The sequence below is a fragment of the Typopeltis vanoorti genome, chromosome 14, assembly GCF_054136105.1.
Source record: "Typopeltis vanoorti isolate ZY-2024b chromosome 14, IOZ_Tvanoo_1.0, whole genome shotgun sequence".
Taxonomy (NCBI): Eukaryota; Metazoa; Arthropoda; class Arachnida; order Uropygi; family Thelyphonidae; genus Typopeltis; species Typopeltis vanoorti.
In genome coordinates this window covers 55,423,111-55,440,609 of record NC_143562.1, presented here as the reverse complement: position 1 = coordinate 55,440,609, position 17,499 = coordinate 55,423,111, and the positions used below count along the sequence as shown (strand labels likewise).

The 17,499-nt window shown below is 38.4% G+C and overlaps 1 protein-coding gene across 2 annotated transcripts in view; it reads right to left on the bottom strand.

The window, feature by feature from the left end:
- Positions 1–10,642: 10,642 nt before the first annotated feature.
- The window catches only part of LOC150099492 (prosaposin-like), a 149,064-nt gene continuing 142,207 nt past the window's right edge, over positions 10,643–17,499 (bottom strand). For both annotated transcript variants that reach the window (XM_090403867.1, XM_090403866.1), the window contains one exon: positions 10,643–10,945. In XM_090403867.1, coding sequence (XP_090259993.1) covers positions 10,940–10,945 — 6 coding nt within the window. In that variant the 3' untranslated portion in view covers positions 10,643–10,939. The remainder of the gene's footprint in view (positions 10,946–17,499) is intronic.

Below are 17,499 nucleotides of genomic sequence, written 5' to 3'. Positions count from 1 at the left end.
TTCGACCATTAAGTAGTTGTAGTAGAACCACAGAGGATGGTGGAAGATGTTTTATCATCTCATAGCAAATATTATAAACCTTATGGCACTTGCACAGCAGAATAAGTGTTGTTTCCCTCTTAATGAATGACTGATTTTAGGGTTTTAGCCTATGTGAAGAGAAATCATGCTGCCTCTCTTGTCTTTATTTGAATATCAAGAATTCAGAAGGAGAATGTCTGCAGTTGCTTTGGAATCAGCACCTACACATCTATTATTATTATTATTATTATTATCCTAAGACCACTTGGAGTCAAAGATTCATCTAGAAGGTCCCTTTTGTCATACACACAGTTTATCATACTGTCCCTTAAACAGATTCATATTCTATGCAGACATCATACTCTTGGGCATGGTGTCTGCACAGAATGTATTCCAATCATTCACACTCTCCATGCAAAAAAACTTGCTTCTCACTCTCTTGCTCACACCCTCCTTATATAGCTTACAGGAATGACCTCATGTTCTCCCCAATTTCCCACCATTTTATATAAAACCTCTTCAATGTCGACCATATAACAACCCTTTACCAACTTGTACATCTCTATCATGTCACTCCCTTTTCTCTCCTATCCACTAGACTCTGCAAATTGCATCATCTTAACTGTTCTTCATATTCAACGTTCCAGTCAGAAACTATTTTAGTCAACTGCCTATGGAGCCTCTCCAACTTTTTGAAAACTAGGTGACTAAATCTGTCCATATGTGGCCTAATCAGAGCCTTATACAATGGAACTAGAATCTAATCCTTCTACAAGTCAGTGTTCTCTGCATCATTGCCATTGCCAGAATTTGTTGTGTTGTCCTCAAAATGTTGGCAATATGTCCTCTAAATTTTAGATCCTTATCCACCATCATCCCTAGATCTCTTATATCCTCCACCTTCAACAATAAATTCTACATCCCATCTTTGCTTTTCAAATTTTAAAACCTTACCTTTTGTAACATTGAACTGTTATCCCTACTCCCATGTCCATTCACTCAGTTTATTTAAGTCTTCTTGTGAGGCAACAACATCTGTTTTACTCATCATAGTTCATCCCAACTTTGCATCATCTGCAAACAACTGAATAACCCCATTCAAATCTTCCACAATATTATTAACATACAAGTTAAACAGCAGTGGCCCTAAAACAGACCACCGAGGCACACCACTAGCGACTTTCCTCTTCTGGGATATTGCCCCTCCATTACACAACTTGTTGATACCTATCAGACAGCCCATCTCTAATCCAATGCACTAGTCTAATATCCAACCCCATTTACTAAAACTTATCATGTGGTAATCTATCAAAAGTCTTTGCTAAGTCTTACTGTGTATCCATCTCCCTCATCCAAAGCGGTCACCTTATTGTACTAAGTAGAGTACTAAAACATGACCTCTCTTTAGCAAATCCATGCTGTCCATCAAAGATAATACCATTGTTTTAACTCAATTCTGGATCTTGATCATCACCAGCCTCTTCAACACTTTAACCACAACACCTGACACATAGATTGGACTATAATTTAAAACTTGAGTTTTGTTACCTCCCTTATGAATCAGTACAATCTTGCCTTCCTTCAACTCCTTTGGAACTTGAAAGTTTATTTTCCACTTGGTTAGAGTATAATAAATTTAGTTTAATCCTTTATCCAAGTGTGAGCAAACAAAGTTTGCGCCTGAAAGTATCTTCAGGACTGGGTTAAGGTGGTACACACCAGGGCAACTCGTTGCAAAGGTGGAGCAAGCTACCAACACTCCTATCCTAGTATCTCCTATAATGCAAAACACATCTCCTTGCGGATATGTCTATTGTTATGCATTAAGGGAAGGGCCACTACCCAGACCGGTTTCGACCTTTATTGAGGTCTCTTCAGTGGGAGCCAGGCCCAAGTCGAGATATCAGGCAGAAGCATTTGCAGGTCATCTCCACCTATAGGAATTGCCAATTGGTGTGCCACCCTTTTTTAATAAATTACTCTGGATTTAGAGAAAGGTGTTGAAAGTTTATTTTCCACTTGGTTAGAGTATAATAAATTTAGTTTAATCCTTTATCCAAGTGTGAGCAAACAAAGTTTGCGCCTGAAAGTATCTTCAGGACTGGGTTAAGGTGGTACACACCAGGGCAACTCGTTGCAAAGGTGGAGCAAGCTACCAACACTCCTATCCTAGTATCTCCTATAATGCAAAACACATCTCCTTGCGGATATGTCTATTGTTATGCATTAAGGGAAGGGCCACTACCCAGACCGGTTTCGACCTTTATCGAGGTCTCTTCAGTGGGAGCCAGGCCCAAGTCGAGATATCAGGCAGAAGCATTTGCAGGTCATCTCCACCTATAGGAATTGCCAATTGGTGTGCCACCCTTTTTTAATAAATTACTCTGGATTTAGAGAAAGGTGTTGAAAGTTTATTTTCCACTTGGTTAGAGTATAATAAATTTAGTTTAATCCTTTATCCAAGTGTGAGCAAACAAAGTTTGCGCCTGAAAGTATCTTCAGGACTGGGTTAAGGTGGTACACACCAGGGCAACTCGTTGCAAAGGTGGAGCAAGCTACCAACACTCCTATCCTAGTATCTCCTATAATGCAAAACACATCTCCTTGCGGATATGTCTATTGTTATGCATTAAGGGAAGGGCCACTACCCAGACCGGTTTCGACCTTTATTGAGGTCTCTTCAGTGGGAGCCAGGCCCAAGTCGAGATATCAGGCAGAAGCATTTGCAGGTGATATCTCGACTTGGGCCTGGCTCCCACTGAAGAGACCTCAATAAAGGTCGAAACCGGTCTGGGTAGTGGCCCTTCCCTTAATGCATAACAATAGACATATCCGCAAGGAGATGTGTTTTGCATTATAGGAGATACTAGGATAGGAGTGTTGGTAGCTTGCTCCACCTTTGCAACGAGTTGCCCTGGTGTGTACCACCTTAACCCAGTCCTGAAGATACTTTCAGGCGCAAACTTTGTTTGCTCACACTTGGATAAAGGATTAAACTAAATTTATTATACTCTAACCAAGTGGAAAATAAACTTTCAACACCTTTCTCTAAATCCAGAGTAATTTATTAAAAAGGGTGGCACACCAATTGGCAATTCCTATAGGTGGAGATGACCTGCAAATGCTTCTGCCTGATATCTCGACTTGGGCCTGGCTCCCACTGAAGAGACCTCAATAAAGGTCGAAACCGGTCAATATAGTGGCCCTTCCCTTAATGCATAACAATAGACATATCCGCAAGGAGATGTGTTTTGCATTATAGGAGATACTAGGATAGGAGTGTTGGTAGCTTGCTCCACCTTTGCAACGAGTTGCCCTGGTGTGTACCACCTTAACCCAGTCCTGAAGATACTTTCAGGCGCAAACTTTGTTTGCTCACACTTGGATAAAGGATTAAACTAAATTTATTATATCCTTTGGAACTTGACCCACTGTAACTTATTAAACAAGTAGGTGAAAGCATTAATTCTCTAGTACATTCCCCCAAAACATAATGGTATATCATCAAGTCCCATAGTCTTATTAACATCAAGTTTGCTCAATTCTTCATATGTTGTTCACTCTCAGAATCAGTCTCTCCTCCTCTTCCACTGCTCTCAAACTTCAGATGATATTGCATTCAGAATGATGAAAGACCTTTATGAACTGCTCTTTATATTTATATTTTTATATTTTTATATATTTATTTATATATTTATATTTTTATATAGTATATATTTATATACTTTATATTTTTACCATATCCTTTGCAGCATTTATCCTTTTACTATTTTCTTCAATCAGTATCATCCTTCCATAATCATTCTTTTTTTGATGGCTACATACCAAAAGAACTCCCTAGTTTGTTTTTTGTCTTCATTAGCTAAGCACTGCTCATACATCTCTTTGCTACCCTTACCAAGTCACTCTCCTTTTCTTTGTACTTCTCATGGAACTGATTATTACCATTCATCCTATGTTGTCTCTATATTGTCTTCTTCCTCTGTATTGCATGCTTAATCTCTGTATTCAATCATTTCACACCTACTTGCCTTAGTTAACCTTCTGACCCTCAGAATACATTTAGACATTGCTTCCTCTAAATAATTCTTGAACATCATAATTATTCTTCTCTTACTTGCAATATAGTGAAAGATTCTCTAGAATTACCCTTGGCCTGACTGGCCAATCGTCTCTCATACTGCATTTTTTCTTTTTTTAACTGTATTTGCCACTTTTCTAGCCTGCACTTTATATTCTTCATGCATTTGATCACTGTCAACTGTTTTGTGCCCCCCCCCCCCCGCCATAACATTCTTTTCCAACACCACTTGCCTAATTCCATTCATCCATATCCCTCCTACTTAACTGTATAACTTAACTCTTGCTATACAGTTGTGCAATGCTTGTGTTAAATGCTGCCTAATCAATTCCCATGCTCTTTCCACTTCTTTTCTCCACAGCTCATCAACCTATCTGATGCTAGTTGTCTATTCAGCTTCTCACAATCACTCACCTTTTAATTCCAGATATATCACTTTTGACTGTAACCTTTTTCTGTCTGACAACCTCTGAAACTAGCACCTGATCACGCTCACCAACCAGTAGCGGTGTAGACACCTCATCATGTGAGAATATCACCATATCTAATTTTAAAAGTTCACATTGCTTCCATGACATGTTGCTTAAGATAATTATCCATCATGAATTTAACAAATTCACTCTCCTTGTTCCTATACACCATCTCCTCCTCCCAATTCACATTAATATAATTAACATTTCACATTAGGATCACCTTTTGACATGCCCAACCAGGCTGCCTAAACATTTCACAATCTATGCTCTCTACATTCCCTGGTTTATCACAACATCTTATTAGATACACTTTTATTAATTTTAACTTCACACCAAACAAATTCAAAATCTTCACATGTACTATCATTTTCAACTTCCACTCTTACAATTCCTCTGTTATCAATAATAGCCCTCCCCCCATCACTTACCTATCCTTCTAGAAAATTCTGTAGCCTTTCATTTCTGTCCATGGCAGTACATCATCCTCAGACAATGAAGTTTCACTTGCACCAATTATGTTTGGGCATTCTGATCAATCATGATCCAATCAATGCAACAAACTCAATTCCCTTATTTCTGTTACTCCTTATATCAGTACACAAACTCCTCATATAGCCTTTTTTTTTTTTTTAAGTCATCCCACCAACACCATCATTCAAGCTGCAGGGTAGCAGCTCTCTCTCTCTCTCTCTCTCTGGCTACTCCTGTTTCCCTGATCCTGATTTACGTTCATATCCCACTAATCTCCACTTTTATGCATTGCATTACTAATTGACTACATTTTGACTAGAAGAAAACATCTTAAGGTTGGGACAAATTGTAAGGTAATTCCAACAGATCAAGTAGCACAACAACACCGACTGCTGTGCGCAGACTTTAAAATAAGATCGAAGATAAGAACTTCTGGTTGCCATGGGATGAAGACAATTAAGTGGTTTCGCTTAAAAGAAGAGAGTGTGAGGAATCGTTTTAGGGAGAGAGTGTTAGAGAGGATTTCGGATGGACTGGAAAGTGTACAAGATTGGTGGAAACATAATTCAAAAGTAATCCTGAGCTGTGCAATCGAGGTGCTTGGTGAGACATCTGGAAAGATTAGAGAGCAGAAGGAGGGTTGGTGGTGGAATAATGATGTACAAGTGGCAGTGACAGCTAAGAGGAAGGCAAAGCAGAAGTGGGATGAGTCAAGAGTGGAAGAGGACAGAGAGGTGTACAAACAGAGAAAGCAAGAAGCCAAGAGAGTTGTGGCACAGGCGAAGGCCATGGCATATCAAGATCTGTATGATCAATTAGAAACAAAGGAAGGACAGAGAAAAATTTACCAACTAGCGAAGTGTAGAAATAAAGCAGCAAAGGACATCTTACATGTGAGGCAGATCAAAGATGCTGAAGGAAGAGTATTATGGAGGGATGTGGACATAAGAAACAGATGGAAAATATACTTTGAGGGACTTCTGAATGAGGAAAATGCAAGGACTCACAGAGGAGATGGGCAGCCTTCTCAGGGGATGGTGCAGAACATCAGTAGAATGGAAGTGACGGAGGCCATGAAGAGGATGAGGAATGGAAAAGCGGTGGGCCCCGACAGAATTCCAGTGGAGGCATGGAAGGCACTGGGGGAAGAGGGAATTGACCTGCTGTGGGACCTGTTCATGAAAGGTTGCCAACAGGAAAATATACCCGAGGAATGGAGGGAGAGTACTCTTGTTCCCATCTATAAGGGTAAAGGGGATGCACAAGAATGTAAAAATTACAGAGGAATAAAGTTGATGTCCTACACAATGAAGATCCTAGAAAGGGTTCTTGATGGTAGATTGAGGGAGGAGGTGGAGATTGCAAAGGAACAATTTGGCTTCATGCCTGGTAGATCAACAACAGATGCTATCTTTGGGTTACGACAGATGATGGAAAAATATCGAGAGAAACAAAGGGAGCTGCATCTGGTATTTATTGATCTGGAGAAAGCATACGATAGAGTGCCAAGGCAAGAAGTCTGGAGGTATCTGAGGGAGAAGAAGGTACCGGAGAAATATGTCAGGTTGGTGCAGGAAATGTACAGAAATGTGAAGACAAGTGTTCGGACCTGTTTGGGACAGACAGAAAGTTTTCAAGTAACAGCTGGCTTGCATCAAGGGTCAGCATTAAGTCCGTTTCTGTTTAATATTGTGATGGTGGTAACAGAGGAGGTGAGAGAAGATGCACCTTGGACAATGTTATATGCAGATGACATCTTGCTGTGTGTAGATTCAAGAGAAGAAGCGAAAACTAAACTGGAAAGATGGAGAAAAGTACTGGAAGAGAGAGGTATGAGACTGAGCAGAAGTAAGACAGAGTATATGTGTTGCGCAGTGGGCGGTGGCCAGGAGACAGACCTGGAGCTGGAAGGAAATGTCATCAGGAAGGTGAGAGACTTTAGATACTTAGGTTCGACAGTGGAAGAAGATGGAGGAGGTGAGAAGGAAGTGGGATGCAGGATACAAGCAGGTTGGAGGAACTGGAGGGAGATGGCTGGAGTGTTATGCAATAAGAGGGTGCCAATCAATCTGAAAGGCAAAATTTATAGGACAGTAGTGAGGCCAGCTATGACATATGCTATAGAAACTGTGGCCCTGAGGAAAAATAACATTAGCAGGATGGAAGTAGCAGAGATGAGAATGCTTAGGTGGATGTGCGGTGTGACCAGAAAGGATCATCTGAGAAATGACTATGTCAGGGGAACAGTGAAAGTTACGAACTTAGGAGCGAAAATACAGGAGGCAAGGTTGAGATGGTTTGGTCATGTGATGAGGAGGGAGGACGAATATGTGGGAAGAAGGGTCATGCAGATGGATGTGCAAGGAAGGCGGAAGCGTGGGCGGCCAAAGAAGAGATGGAGGGAGCTGGTAGAAGAGGACTTGAAGATGAAGAACTTGGATGTGGTGACAGCCCAAGACATGAAGGTGTGGAGGAGACTCATAACAAACAGTGACCCCACTTAAGTGGGAGAAGCTGCAGAAGAAGAAGAAGAAGATTACTCAATCCTGCCATAATTACTTCTTCAACCTTCTACTCATATTCCACCTGTTCTTTCACAGCCTGCTTCACAATCTCTCTCTCTCTCTCTCTCTCTCTCTCTGTGTGATCCTTAGTGCTACACTAACTTTATCTCGACTCTGTGCACTCTCAGGTAATGGACTGGAGAAACAACAGTTTCTCCAGTCCATTAAAATGTAATCTATCAATTTAAACCATTCCAACTTTCCTTAATTTAATTAATTCAAAAACTGAACACCCTTTGCCTCACAGAATTGTCATCTTGCCATTCATTATATCTGCTCTCCTTCTTAACTCACTATTATTATATCTGGGTAGCAATATGCTAACCACTTTCTCAACAACACTGTTTTTTTATTCTTTATGTCCTGTTTTCACTATTCAAGTCTTTTGTGTTCACAACTAATCCAAATGCCTGTTCCTTTCTTCAATGTAAATCATCAGGTTTTTTTTTTTTTCAATGTTTCCTGAAAACAAATGTCTTATATACCCTGTTTTTCACCACACCTATCCAATCGCAATGATTGAATCTCAAATATAATGCTACATGATTATTTTTTAACCCTTGCATCACATTTCTCTCTCTTCTTTAGATGTTCAATCTCATCCTCTAGATGCTTCATTTTGCTTTTCATTTCATCAATTCTTTAAAAATGCTGAGAAAAATCAGTGCAAAACTTGATCTTTAAGTTTTGCTTTCAGTTTCACTAACATGCACTTCCTTCCCACTGTCATGTTCAGAAATATAAAATTTACTAAATAAAATTCCATCTGTACTTAAATTATACTGGCATACAGACAGCTCCCATAAAACAGCAGCTATGCTTACTGGTGTCTCTGTTAATCATATTTAATTATTCTTTTAGGAATTTTATTAAGCATTTATGAAGGAATTATTTTTATAATATTAGAAAAAATAAATACAGATTACTTTAATTATTTTAAAATATTAAGGGAACAAAGTTAAACAGGTTTATTGTTTCTGATTTAAAAGCAGTATTTCTTTAATATAAACAAACAAACAAATAAAAGAAAAAAAATAGAAAAACTATGTTTACAGGGTGCAGCATTTTCATTTATACTATTTGGTAACTCATAAGTACATTTTATGGTTTTGCCACATTTTAAGCTTTAGTTGTATCAATATAATTTTATATTGATGCATACATGTAACAATCAACTATATATACCAATCTGCTTAACCAAAAATGGATCCAAAAAGAGTACTGCACATATTCTTTTTAAAATTGCCAGCCTGGTTGGCTGAGTGGTTAGTGTATCCGCTCTCCAACCCAAAGGCTGTGGGTATGGATGTTTGTGATTGTCTGTGAAAATACTAGTGATGGTGGTGGGCAGGATGGCATTGGTGTAGATGATAATGGTAGATGCAGTTCACTGTAGTTGGTGGATTGAGTGGTGGAGACAGAGAGTTGTGGAGTGGGTGTCTTCCTTCAACAAGTCTTTGGACTCCTTGGAGATGTCACGTAATAATAATAAATAGTCACAAAAATGCCTTTGTAATCAAAGTGGGCCAAACTTCATCATTCTAAAACCAATTTTCAGGCTACTACTCTGAGCCGAGTGCATGCTAATCTTTGAAGTGTGACCATTCTGCTTTGACCAAATCCTCTGTTTACGTCTTATCATCAGTGGGCCTGTTAGTTTCCCAGGGCATATATTTTATCTAACAGAAACTGAGCCATCATGCTAGGAGGAAGCAGTGTAGAAGTTAATATACAGAGATACAGTGATGTTCCTGCTCTTAAAGGAAAGGCTAAGCTTAGTGGTGGTGGCGGTAGATGAATTTCATCGCCTTGTGGACCACTCTGCTACTTATTGGAGAATTGAAATAAACAAAGCCATGTTTGGATTTCAGAGTAAAGTCCTGGTTTTCTTTTTTCAACCATAACATGAGTGGCATCTTTGGGTTTATGATGGGTATCATGGAGCCCCAGAAATTCCTCTTTTTGAAAACATAACATTAAAAACAGTGTTTTAATGTTATGCTTCAAAAAGCTGGGATTTCTTGTTTGACTCCTTCAGGTTGTACCAGGAGGAGGAGTCAAACTAACATAGTATATGGAAAGATGGGAATCACTGGGGAGTTATGTGATTTTTTTTTTCATGTGTACAGATTATCAAAGAATTTATCAGAACATATTTACTTTTGGCTATGAAAATTCAAATAAGAGATTTAGTTCATATGAAGAAAAAAAAAAAAGACAAGCTATAAATTGTTCAAGTGAAATACGTAAAACAAATAATATTGCTTTGGCACAATTGGAAGAACAATGGCACACTGTATCCTTCGAATGGGAAGGACCTGAGTTTGATTCTTGTTGTGATGAGAGGAATTTTTTTGTGACCTTTTTTCAATTGAAGGTGAGTTAACTGATCTCATATGGAAGTTGCAGGGTTTTTTTCCTCCCAGAAACTTGGGTTTTTCATCCTGCATATGAGCAAATTGGAAAGAGAACACACACAATTTACAGACAAAATATTAGTGGCGGTGGTGATGGTGGGTGGTAGACAGTGTTGTGATGGTAATAGTGTCACTGTGTGTAGTGACACTATGTGAATTTTTTTTTTCATGTGTACAGATTATCAAAGAATTTATTGGAGGATTCAGTAGGAGAGACAGTGAGTTGTATAGTGGAGTAGAGTGCCCTCTCATGATGAGTCCTTGGACTCCTTGAAGATTTCAGGTAATAACAGTAATCTATTAGATTCTTTTATTTAAAACTAATTAAGAGGATTTTTTAACATATATTATATACTAATGATTTATTTTCTATCAAAAATTTTTCCATGTTAATAATATGATTCCTGGGATTCACATCAGCTTCATGAAAGAGAAGTTTTCTGCAGATGCTACTGGTAAATTATGTAGAAAGAGGTACATTTTTGTGATAATACTTCTTTAATCTTAGTAAATTTTTCTATTACTCTTTACAACAACTGAAAATAGTTGTAAAGAAGAGAAACTATAAATTTGCTTTTGAATCTCCCACCCCCCCCCACACAGAAAAAAACATCATTTTGTAAATATATCAATTTATTTTTAAGATTTTGATATTTGACACAATTCATATATCATTACCATCAGTATTTCCATTAATTTACAATGGTTGGGTAGCACTATAATTCTATTATCAGTTTTCAATTTGGATATAAGAATAAAAGAAATAAATGCAAATAACAATACACTGCTTGTGATATGATCACAATTTGTCTGAAAAAAAAAAAAGAAAACAACTACCAATGATATGATAATGTTAAATGTAAGTACAGATAAATATCAAAAACGGATTTTCATCCTAGCTGGTTTTCATCTTCAAATCTGAAAAAAACAAAACAAAAAAAAACAACGATTAGTATAGCAAGTGATAGTAAAATGCTTGGCTTCTTTATATTTTTAAGCAGATACAGTCAAATGCAATTTCTGCCCATAAGATTTTATAAGTTAACACAGAGAGAAATAACATATAAGATGCATATACAACTGTACTTAAGTTGCAAAAGGACATATTTCATCACTGGGAAGAAAGCTTTAAGCTTCTTCTCCCATTCAATATAAATATATATATATATAGTATGGGAGAAATATGTTAGTGAAAATGAAAAGTGAAATGAAATATCTGGAAGAGGATATTAAACAGCTAAAGAAGAGATTGGCAGATGAGAATAAGAAGGAGGAAATTAGTATTACAAAGAAAGAATCAAAGGAAAAGTGTACAAAACATGCTTTCCTGGTGGAACAATGAAATAAATAACTGTTGTGTTGCATAAAAGGAAAGACTGGGTGTCAAAACTAGTGGTAGTCGTGGGCACAAATGACTTAGTTGGGGGGAAAAAAGAATGTTGATAGGGACATGAGGAAGTTATTGCAGCAGGTAAAGAAGAATAGTGTTGTTGGGAAAAGTCATAGGTGTGTTGCCAGATATGACAACAGTGAATTGAGAAGGAGAGCAGAGATAATGAATAGTAAGATGTCTGAGTTTGTGAGACAAAGGAGGTTCAATTTGTAAATCTCTGGAGTGAATTTGAAGTAAAGTTGGAATGGTTTTAAAATTGATGGATTGCATTTGAATGGGTTTGGTGTTGGCATTTAGAAAGGCTATGGGTTTCTGAGAAGGCACAGAGTCAAGAAGTTAATGTAGTAAATAATCAGTCTACTTGTGAAGGGATAGCACAACGAAACGGATTCTACGACAGCAGGAAGATGGATATGAGGTTGAAGATATGGTTGAATGCATAAAGGTGACAATGAGACAGGTAGGAATGGAAATCAGAGTCAGGATCAGAGAAATGGGAGTGGTCAGACTGAAGAGAAAGGTGTGGTATAACAGCTAGAATAGAGAATGTTGATGCTGGTAGAATGGCCTCAAACACATAGGGATTGTTATATACACAAATGTAGAAAGTATTTTTAACTTGGGTATAGTTATGTTAAAGATACTAAGCAATTTTAAACCTGGTTTTACTCCATTTTTTCCCAAGTAAGCAAACAGACAAAATGTCAAGTTTGCGCCTGCAATTTATGCAAGACTAGCTGATCCTACAGGTAGTGCAAGACCAAGGCAACTCGTGGTAAAGGTGGAGCAAGCTCTGATCACTAATCTTAATATTTACCCTTAATGCCAAAACACCTTCCCCTTCTTGGAGATGTGTTTTGGCATTAAGGGTAAATATTAAGAATAGTGATCAGAGCTTGCTCCACCTTTACCACAAGTTGCCTTGGTCTTGCACTACCTGTAGGATCAGCTAGTCTTGCATAAATTGCAAGCGCAAACTTGACATTTTGTCTGTTTGCTTACTTGGGAAAAAATGGAGTAAAACCAGGTTTAAAATTGCTTGGTATCTTTAACATATATACACAAATGTAAGGAGTATTGGAAACAAGAAAGCTGAGTTTGTTGCATTGATTGAGTCATTATGTCCAAATATAATTGGACTAAGTGAAACTTGGTTGTCTGAGGAGGATGTGATGTCGGGAATAGAAATAGAAAGATATATAATGTTCCAGAACAATAGAAACGTGAAGGGGGGGGTGCTCTTAATGATTGCAGAGAAATTGTGTCTGCAAAGTGTGGAAGTTGATAGTGCATGCACAGATTTTGAATCTGTGTGGTATGAAGTTGAAATAAACAGGTTAGTATATCTGATAGGATGCTGTTATAAGCTAGGGAATGCAGAGAATATTGATTGTGAAATATTAGGTAAATTAGTTGGGCATGTAAAAAGAGGTGATCCTGATGGGAGACTAATTACATGAATATAGAATGGAAAGAGGAGATAGTGTATAGGAACAAGGACAGTGAGTTTATGGAATTTTTAAGAGATAAAGGTATCATAAGCATCATCATCATCATCATTATTATTATTATTATTACAAGTAACTCCAGGGAGTCCTTAGACTCATCGAGGGAGGCCCTAAACATCATGTCCACACAACTATACGACATTCTCATAGTATCTATCATACCTTGCCTTGAACTCACTCAACATCATAGCACCCACAACAGACTCTGGCATCTTATTCCATTCATTTACCACTCTAACCACACTCTTGCCCAGCTTCCATAAGTGTCCCCTAGTTCTCCCACCACCAGTCCTGATCTCAAAAATATCCTCTGAATTAATCCTATAGAAACCCTTTAGCAATTTGAATGTCTCAATCATATCGCCCCTTTTCCGCCTATCAACTAATTTCTGCAACCCACAAATCTTCAACTTGTTCTCATAAGGTTCATTCCATAGACCTGCTATCATCTTGGTCACTCGCCTCTGGATCCTCTCCACCTCCTCCCCATCAAGAAGGAACCTAGGTGACCAAATCTGAGCACAGTAGTTGAGATGAGGTCTTATCAAGGCTCGGTACAGAGGTACAATAACTTGCTTGTCTCTGCTCGTCAAAGTATTTTTCAGCAACCAAGTGAGTTGATGAGCTGATTTAGCCACTTTTGCAATGTGCCCCCTAAACTTCATCTCCCTATCCACCAACACTCCCAAGTGTGGTATACTGTTGCTAATCTTTTCACCCCAAAATGCATAACCTTACATTTTTTCAGCATGTGACTGAAGCAACTAGAGACTTTAATGTTTTGGATTTAGTGATAACTTCACAAGATGTAGTTATTAATGAGGTGTTGACACTGCTGCTGGTTGGGAGAGTGATCATGAAGTGCTTGTTTGGAAAGTGATGAAACAAAAAAAGGTTACTGCCAAAAATGGATATATGTGGAAGTATAAAGCAGGTGATTATAGGAAGCACTGCAGTCAGTTAGCATGTGTATATTGGGTAGATGAGCTGAGCAAAAAAAAAGATGTTGACAATGCATAGAAACTCACAAGGCAGTATCTGACAAAAGCAATGTATAACTGCATACCAAGAGTTAAGCGAGTAAATAGTGTAAGAGTGAAATGGGTGAACAGTGAAATCAAGCAAGCTGTGCTGGAAAAGAAAATATATGGAGGAGGTACAAGAGAGTAGGTGGTGATTGCATCCATGAAGAGTATAAAGTGCAGACTAGAAAGGTGATGAGCATGGTAAAGAAAGAAAACGTGCAGTATGAGTGGAGATTGGCTGGTCTGGCCAAGGTTAACTCAAGGGAATTTTTCCACTATATGGCAAGCAAGAGAAAGAAATATTCTGGCAGGTTGACCTGTTAGTTATGGCAGCAGAATAACAGTTCCAAAAGATATAGTGGAATTATTGAATGAACACTTTATTAGCATATATCATACTAGTGTAAATGATGCCATGCAACATATAGAAGGAAGGCAAGTATTCGAATTGGAAGTGAAAGAATCAGGTGTGTCAGGTGTTGGTTGGGTAAGATGTTAATAAGACTTTGGGAATGGATAATATATCACCACATATTCTTAAGGAATGTGCACCACAGTTAGCTATGCCCTTGACCTGGTTATTTAATGAAAGTCTTGCAGTGGGTAGAGTTTCTAAGGAGTAGAAAGAAGGCAAAATAGTACCACTCCACAAGCATGGTTCTAGGAGTTTCCAGTCATAGACTAGTTTGTATAACTGCAGTTGTGGTAAAGGTGTTGGAGAGATTGGTTAGGAACAGAATACTGGATTGAGCTGATGGACATAGCATTCTTTATAATGCTCAGTATAGATTTGTAAAGGGTTGCCAATTTACTTGCACTTTATGATAAGGTAATGGGTGTGTTAGATAAGGGAGAATCATATACAGTGATATTCTTGGACTTTGCAAGTGTTTGATAGATTACCACAGTTGATGGACAAGCTGCAGAGGATGGGAATAGATAGTATATTGATTAGGTGGATCAGAGACTGGCTCTCTGAACGATACCAGCAGGTTGTGTATGATGGAGCGGTGTCTTAAAAAAGGAGGGTAACCAGTGGCATGCCTAGGGTTTTGGTCTTGGGCTCCTGCTGTATAACGTGTTTGTAAACAATATATCATGTATGTGGACTGACCAAGGATCTTCAGTTGTTTGTTGATGATGATGCAAAGTTGGGAAGAATATAAGTAGCTTTGCTGATGTTAATTCCTTTCAGGAAGATTTGAATTACTTGGGCAAAGGAGTGGGGTTGTAGTTGTAAGTGCAAGGTGTTGCATTTTGGAGTGCAGGAAGTTAATGAAATTAGAGATTTGGGGGTGATGGTTTACAGTAGACTGAAGTTTAGAGGGCATATTGCTAGTGTTACAAAGGTTGCAAAGTGATGTTGTGATAAGAAATACTCTTCATGTAGGGATAAGAAAGTGGTTCTGCTGATGTATAAATCACTGGCCAGACCACACTTGGACTATTGTGCTCAAATCTGCTCACCTTGTTTTCAGTGTGATGTGGAGACATTGGAGAGGATCCAGAGACAAGTGATTAAGACAATATCAGGACTTTGGACTGATAGCTATGGAGAGAGGTTGAAGAGATGTGGATTATAGAGTTTGCTGGATAGGAGGAAAAGAGGTGATATGATAGAGACATTTAAGTTAGTGAGAGGATTTTATCAGATTAATCCAGAGAGGATTATAAAAAGAGTAGAAGGTGAGAGGAGAAGAATCAGAGGTCATCCCCAGAAGTTATGTAAGAGTGTGGTGAAGAGGGGTGTGAGGATTAGATTTCTTATATGGAGAATTGTCAGTGAATGGAATGCATTCCCAGAATGTGTTGTTAATGCAAGAAGTGTAAGGATTTTAAGATTCATCATCACGTTCATCCCTTCAGGGATTTAAGCTCAGTGGCCTCTTCCGGTCTCTTTCCATCTTTGCCTAGTCATCCCTGACTTCTATATCCTCCAACTTGGTGGTATCGGAGTATGTTTTTAGGTAGTGTTGAACTATCCATGCCTGTGTAGCTCAGTGGATGTGGTGTTTACACACCATGGCGCTTGGCCGCATGAAGGAAGACTTGGTTTCGAGTCTAGTCGGCGACTAGAGGAAATTTTTCTAAGCCTTTTTTCGACTGGTTCCCGAGTTAGTCGATCTCTGGCACGGGCAAGCGGGTTTTTCCTCCCAGAAACTTGGGTTTTTCGTCCCGTAAACTCAAGAAAATCGATCGTAGAACCCACATTATTTCAGACATTAAATATATTGTGTTAGGGTTAGGGACCACGAGATGGCGGCACATTTGAGCCGTCTCTCTTCACTGCGTACCGCTTAATTAGTGATAGCCTTGGGCCATCTATCTCTGATTGGTACCAGTGGAGATTGAACTGCCCACTCAGTCTCCAAAAGCTAGATAGGGCTAAATGGCCTCGCCTACTCCCCGTATACGGGAATAAAAAGGCATTAGATGATTTTTTTTTTTTTACTATCCATTTAAGATTCGATATGATAGATATGTCTTCACTTGAATGAACCTCCCATAATGAGTTTGTCGACTCCATGGAAGATGCTATAATAGTAGTAATAATAATAATAATATATTTAATATCTATAATCCTAAAAAAAATTAGTCTGCTTTTTCTTTTAGTTTTACAAAATGCTGGCTTTCCTCTAAAAATCAGTTTACTGGATTGGATTAGTTTTCTAATAGCTAACAGAGAGAGAGAGAGAGAGATGTATATGGGGGAGCAGTATCAAAGAGAAAAAGGTTAGAAGTGGAGTTCCAAAGGGTTCAGTATTGTGACCATTATTGTTTGATCTTTAAGCCAGTGATGATGACATGGGATTACAAGGTGATATTCAGTTGTTTGCAGATGATGTGAAGCTTGGGAAGGTTATTAATAATAGTGCTCATGTTTTGGTTCTTCAAGGGAGTTTTGAATAAGCTGGAAAGGTAGGGAAATGAATGGAGATTCAGTTTAATGCAACTAAATGTAAAGTTTTGAAATTTGGAATCTGCTAATGGGATGTATACCCACTTGTTGGAGTTATACTGAAAGAAGTGGAGCAGGCAAAGTCTGAGTATTAAAAGAAACTGGCTCTGTGTGCTAAAGACAACCCACAAGAATTCTATAGATATGCTGCAAGTGAAAGAAAGAATGAATATGAAAGAATATCTCTTATAAATGTAGGTGGCTTGAGAGTAACAGATGTAGAAGAGGTTGTTCAACTAATGAGTGCTCATTTTGTTAAAAGCTATCAACCTCATGCATGCAACATTGAGCTCACTGCTACCTCTACACTGGATGAAGAAATTCAGGTGTATGAGGATGAGATATTAGAGCTGTTGCACAAACTGAATAAGAATTTAGCAATAGGGACTGATGGGATGTCAGCACATGTACTAAAAGAATGTTAAGCTGACTGGCTATTCTTTTGACCAGGCCATTTAGTATGAGTCTTAGAACAGGGAAGATTCCACAGGAATGGAAAGAATGTATGATAATTCCATTGCACAAGGGTAGTGCAAAGACCGATGTATTCAACTGTCAACTAATTAGTATCTCAGGAGTGGTGGTGA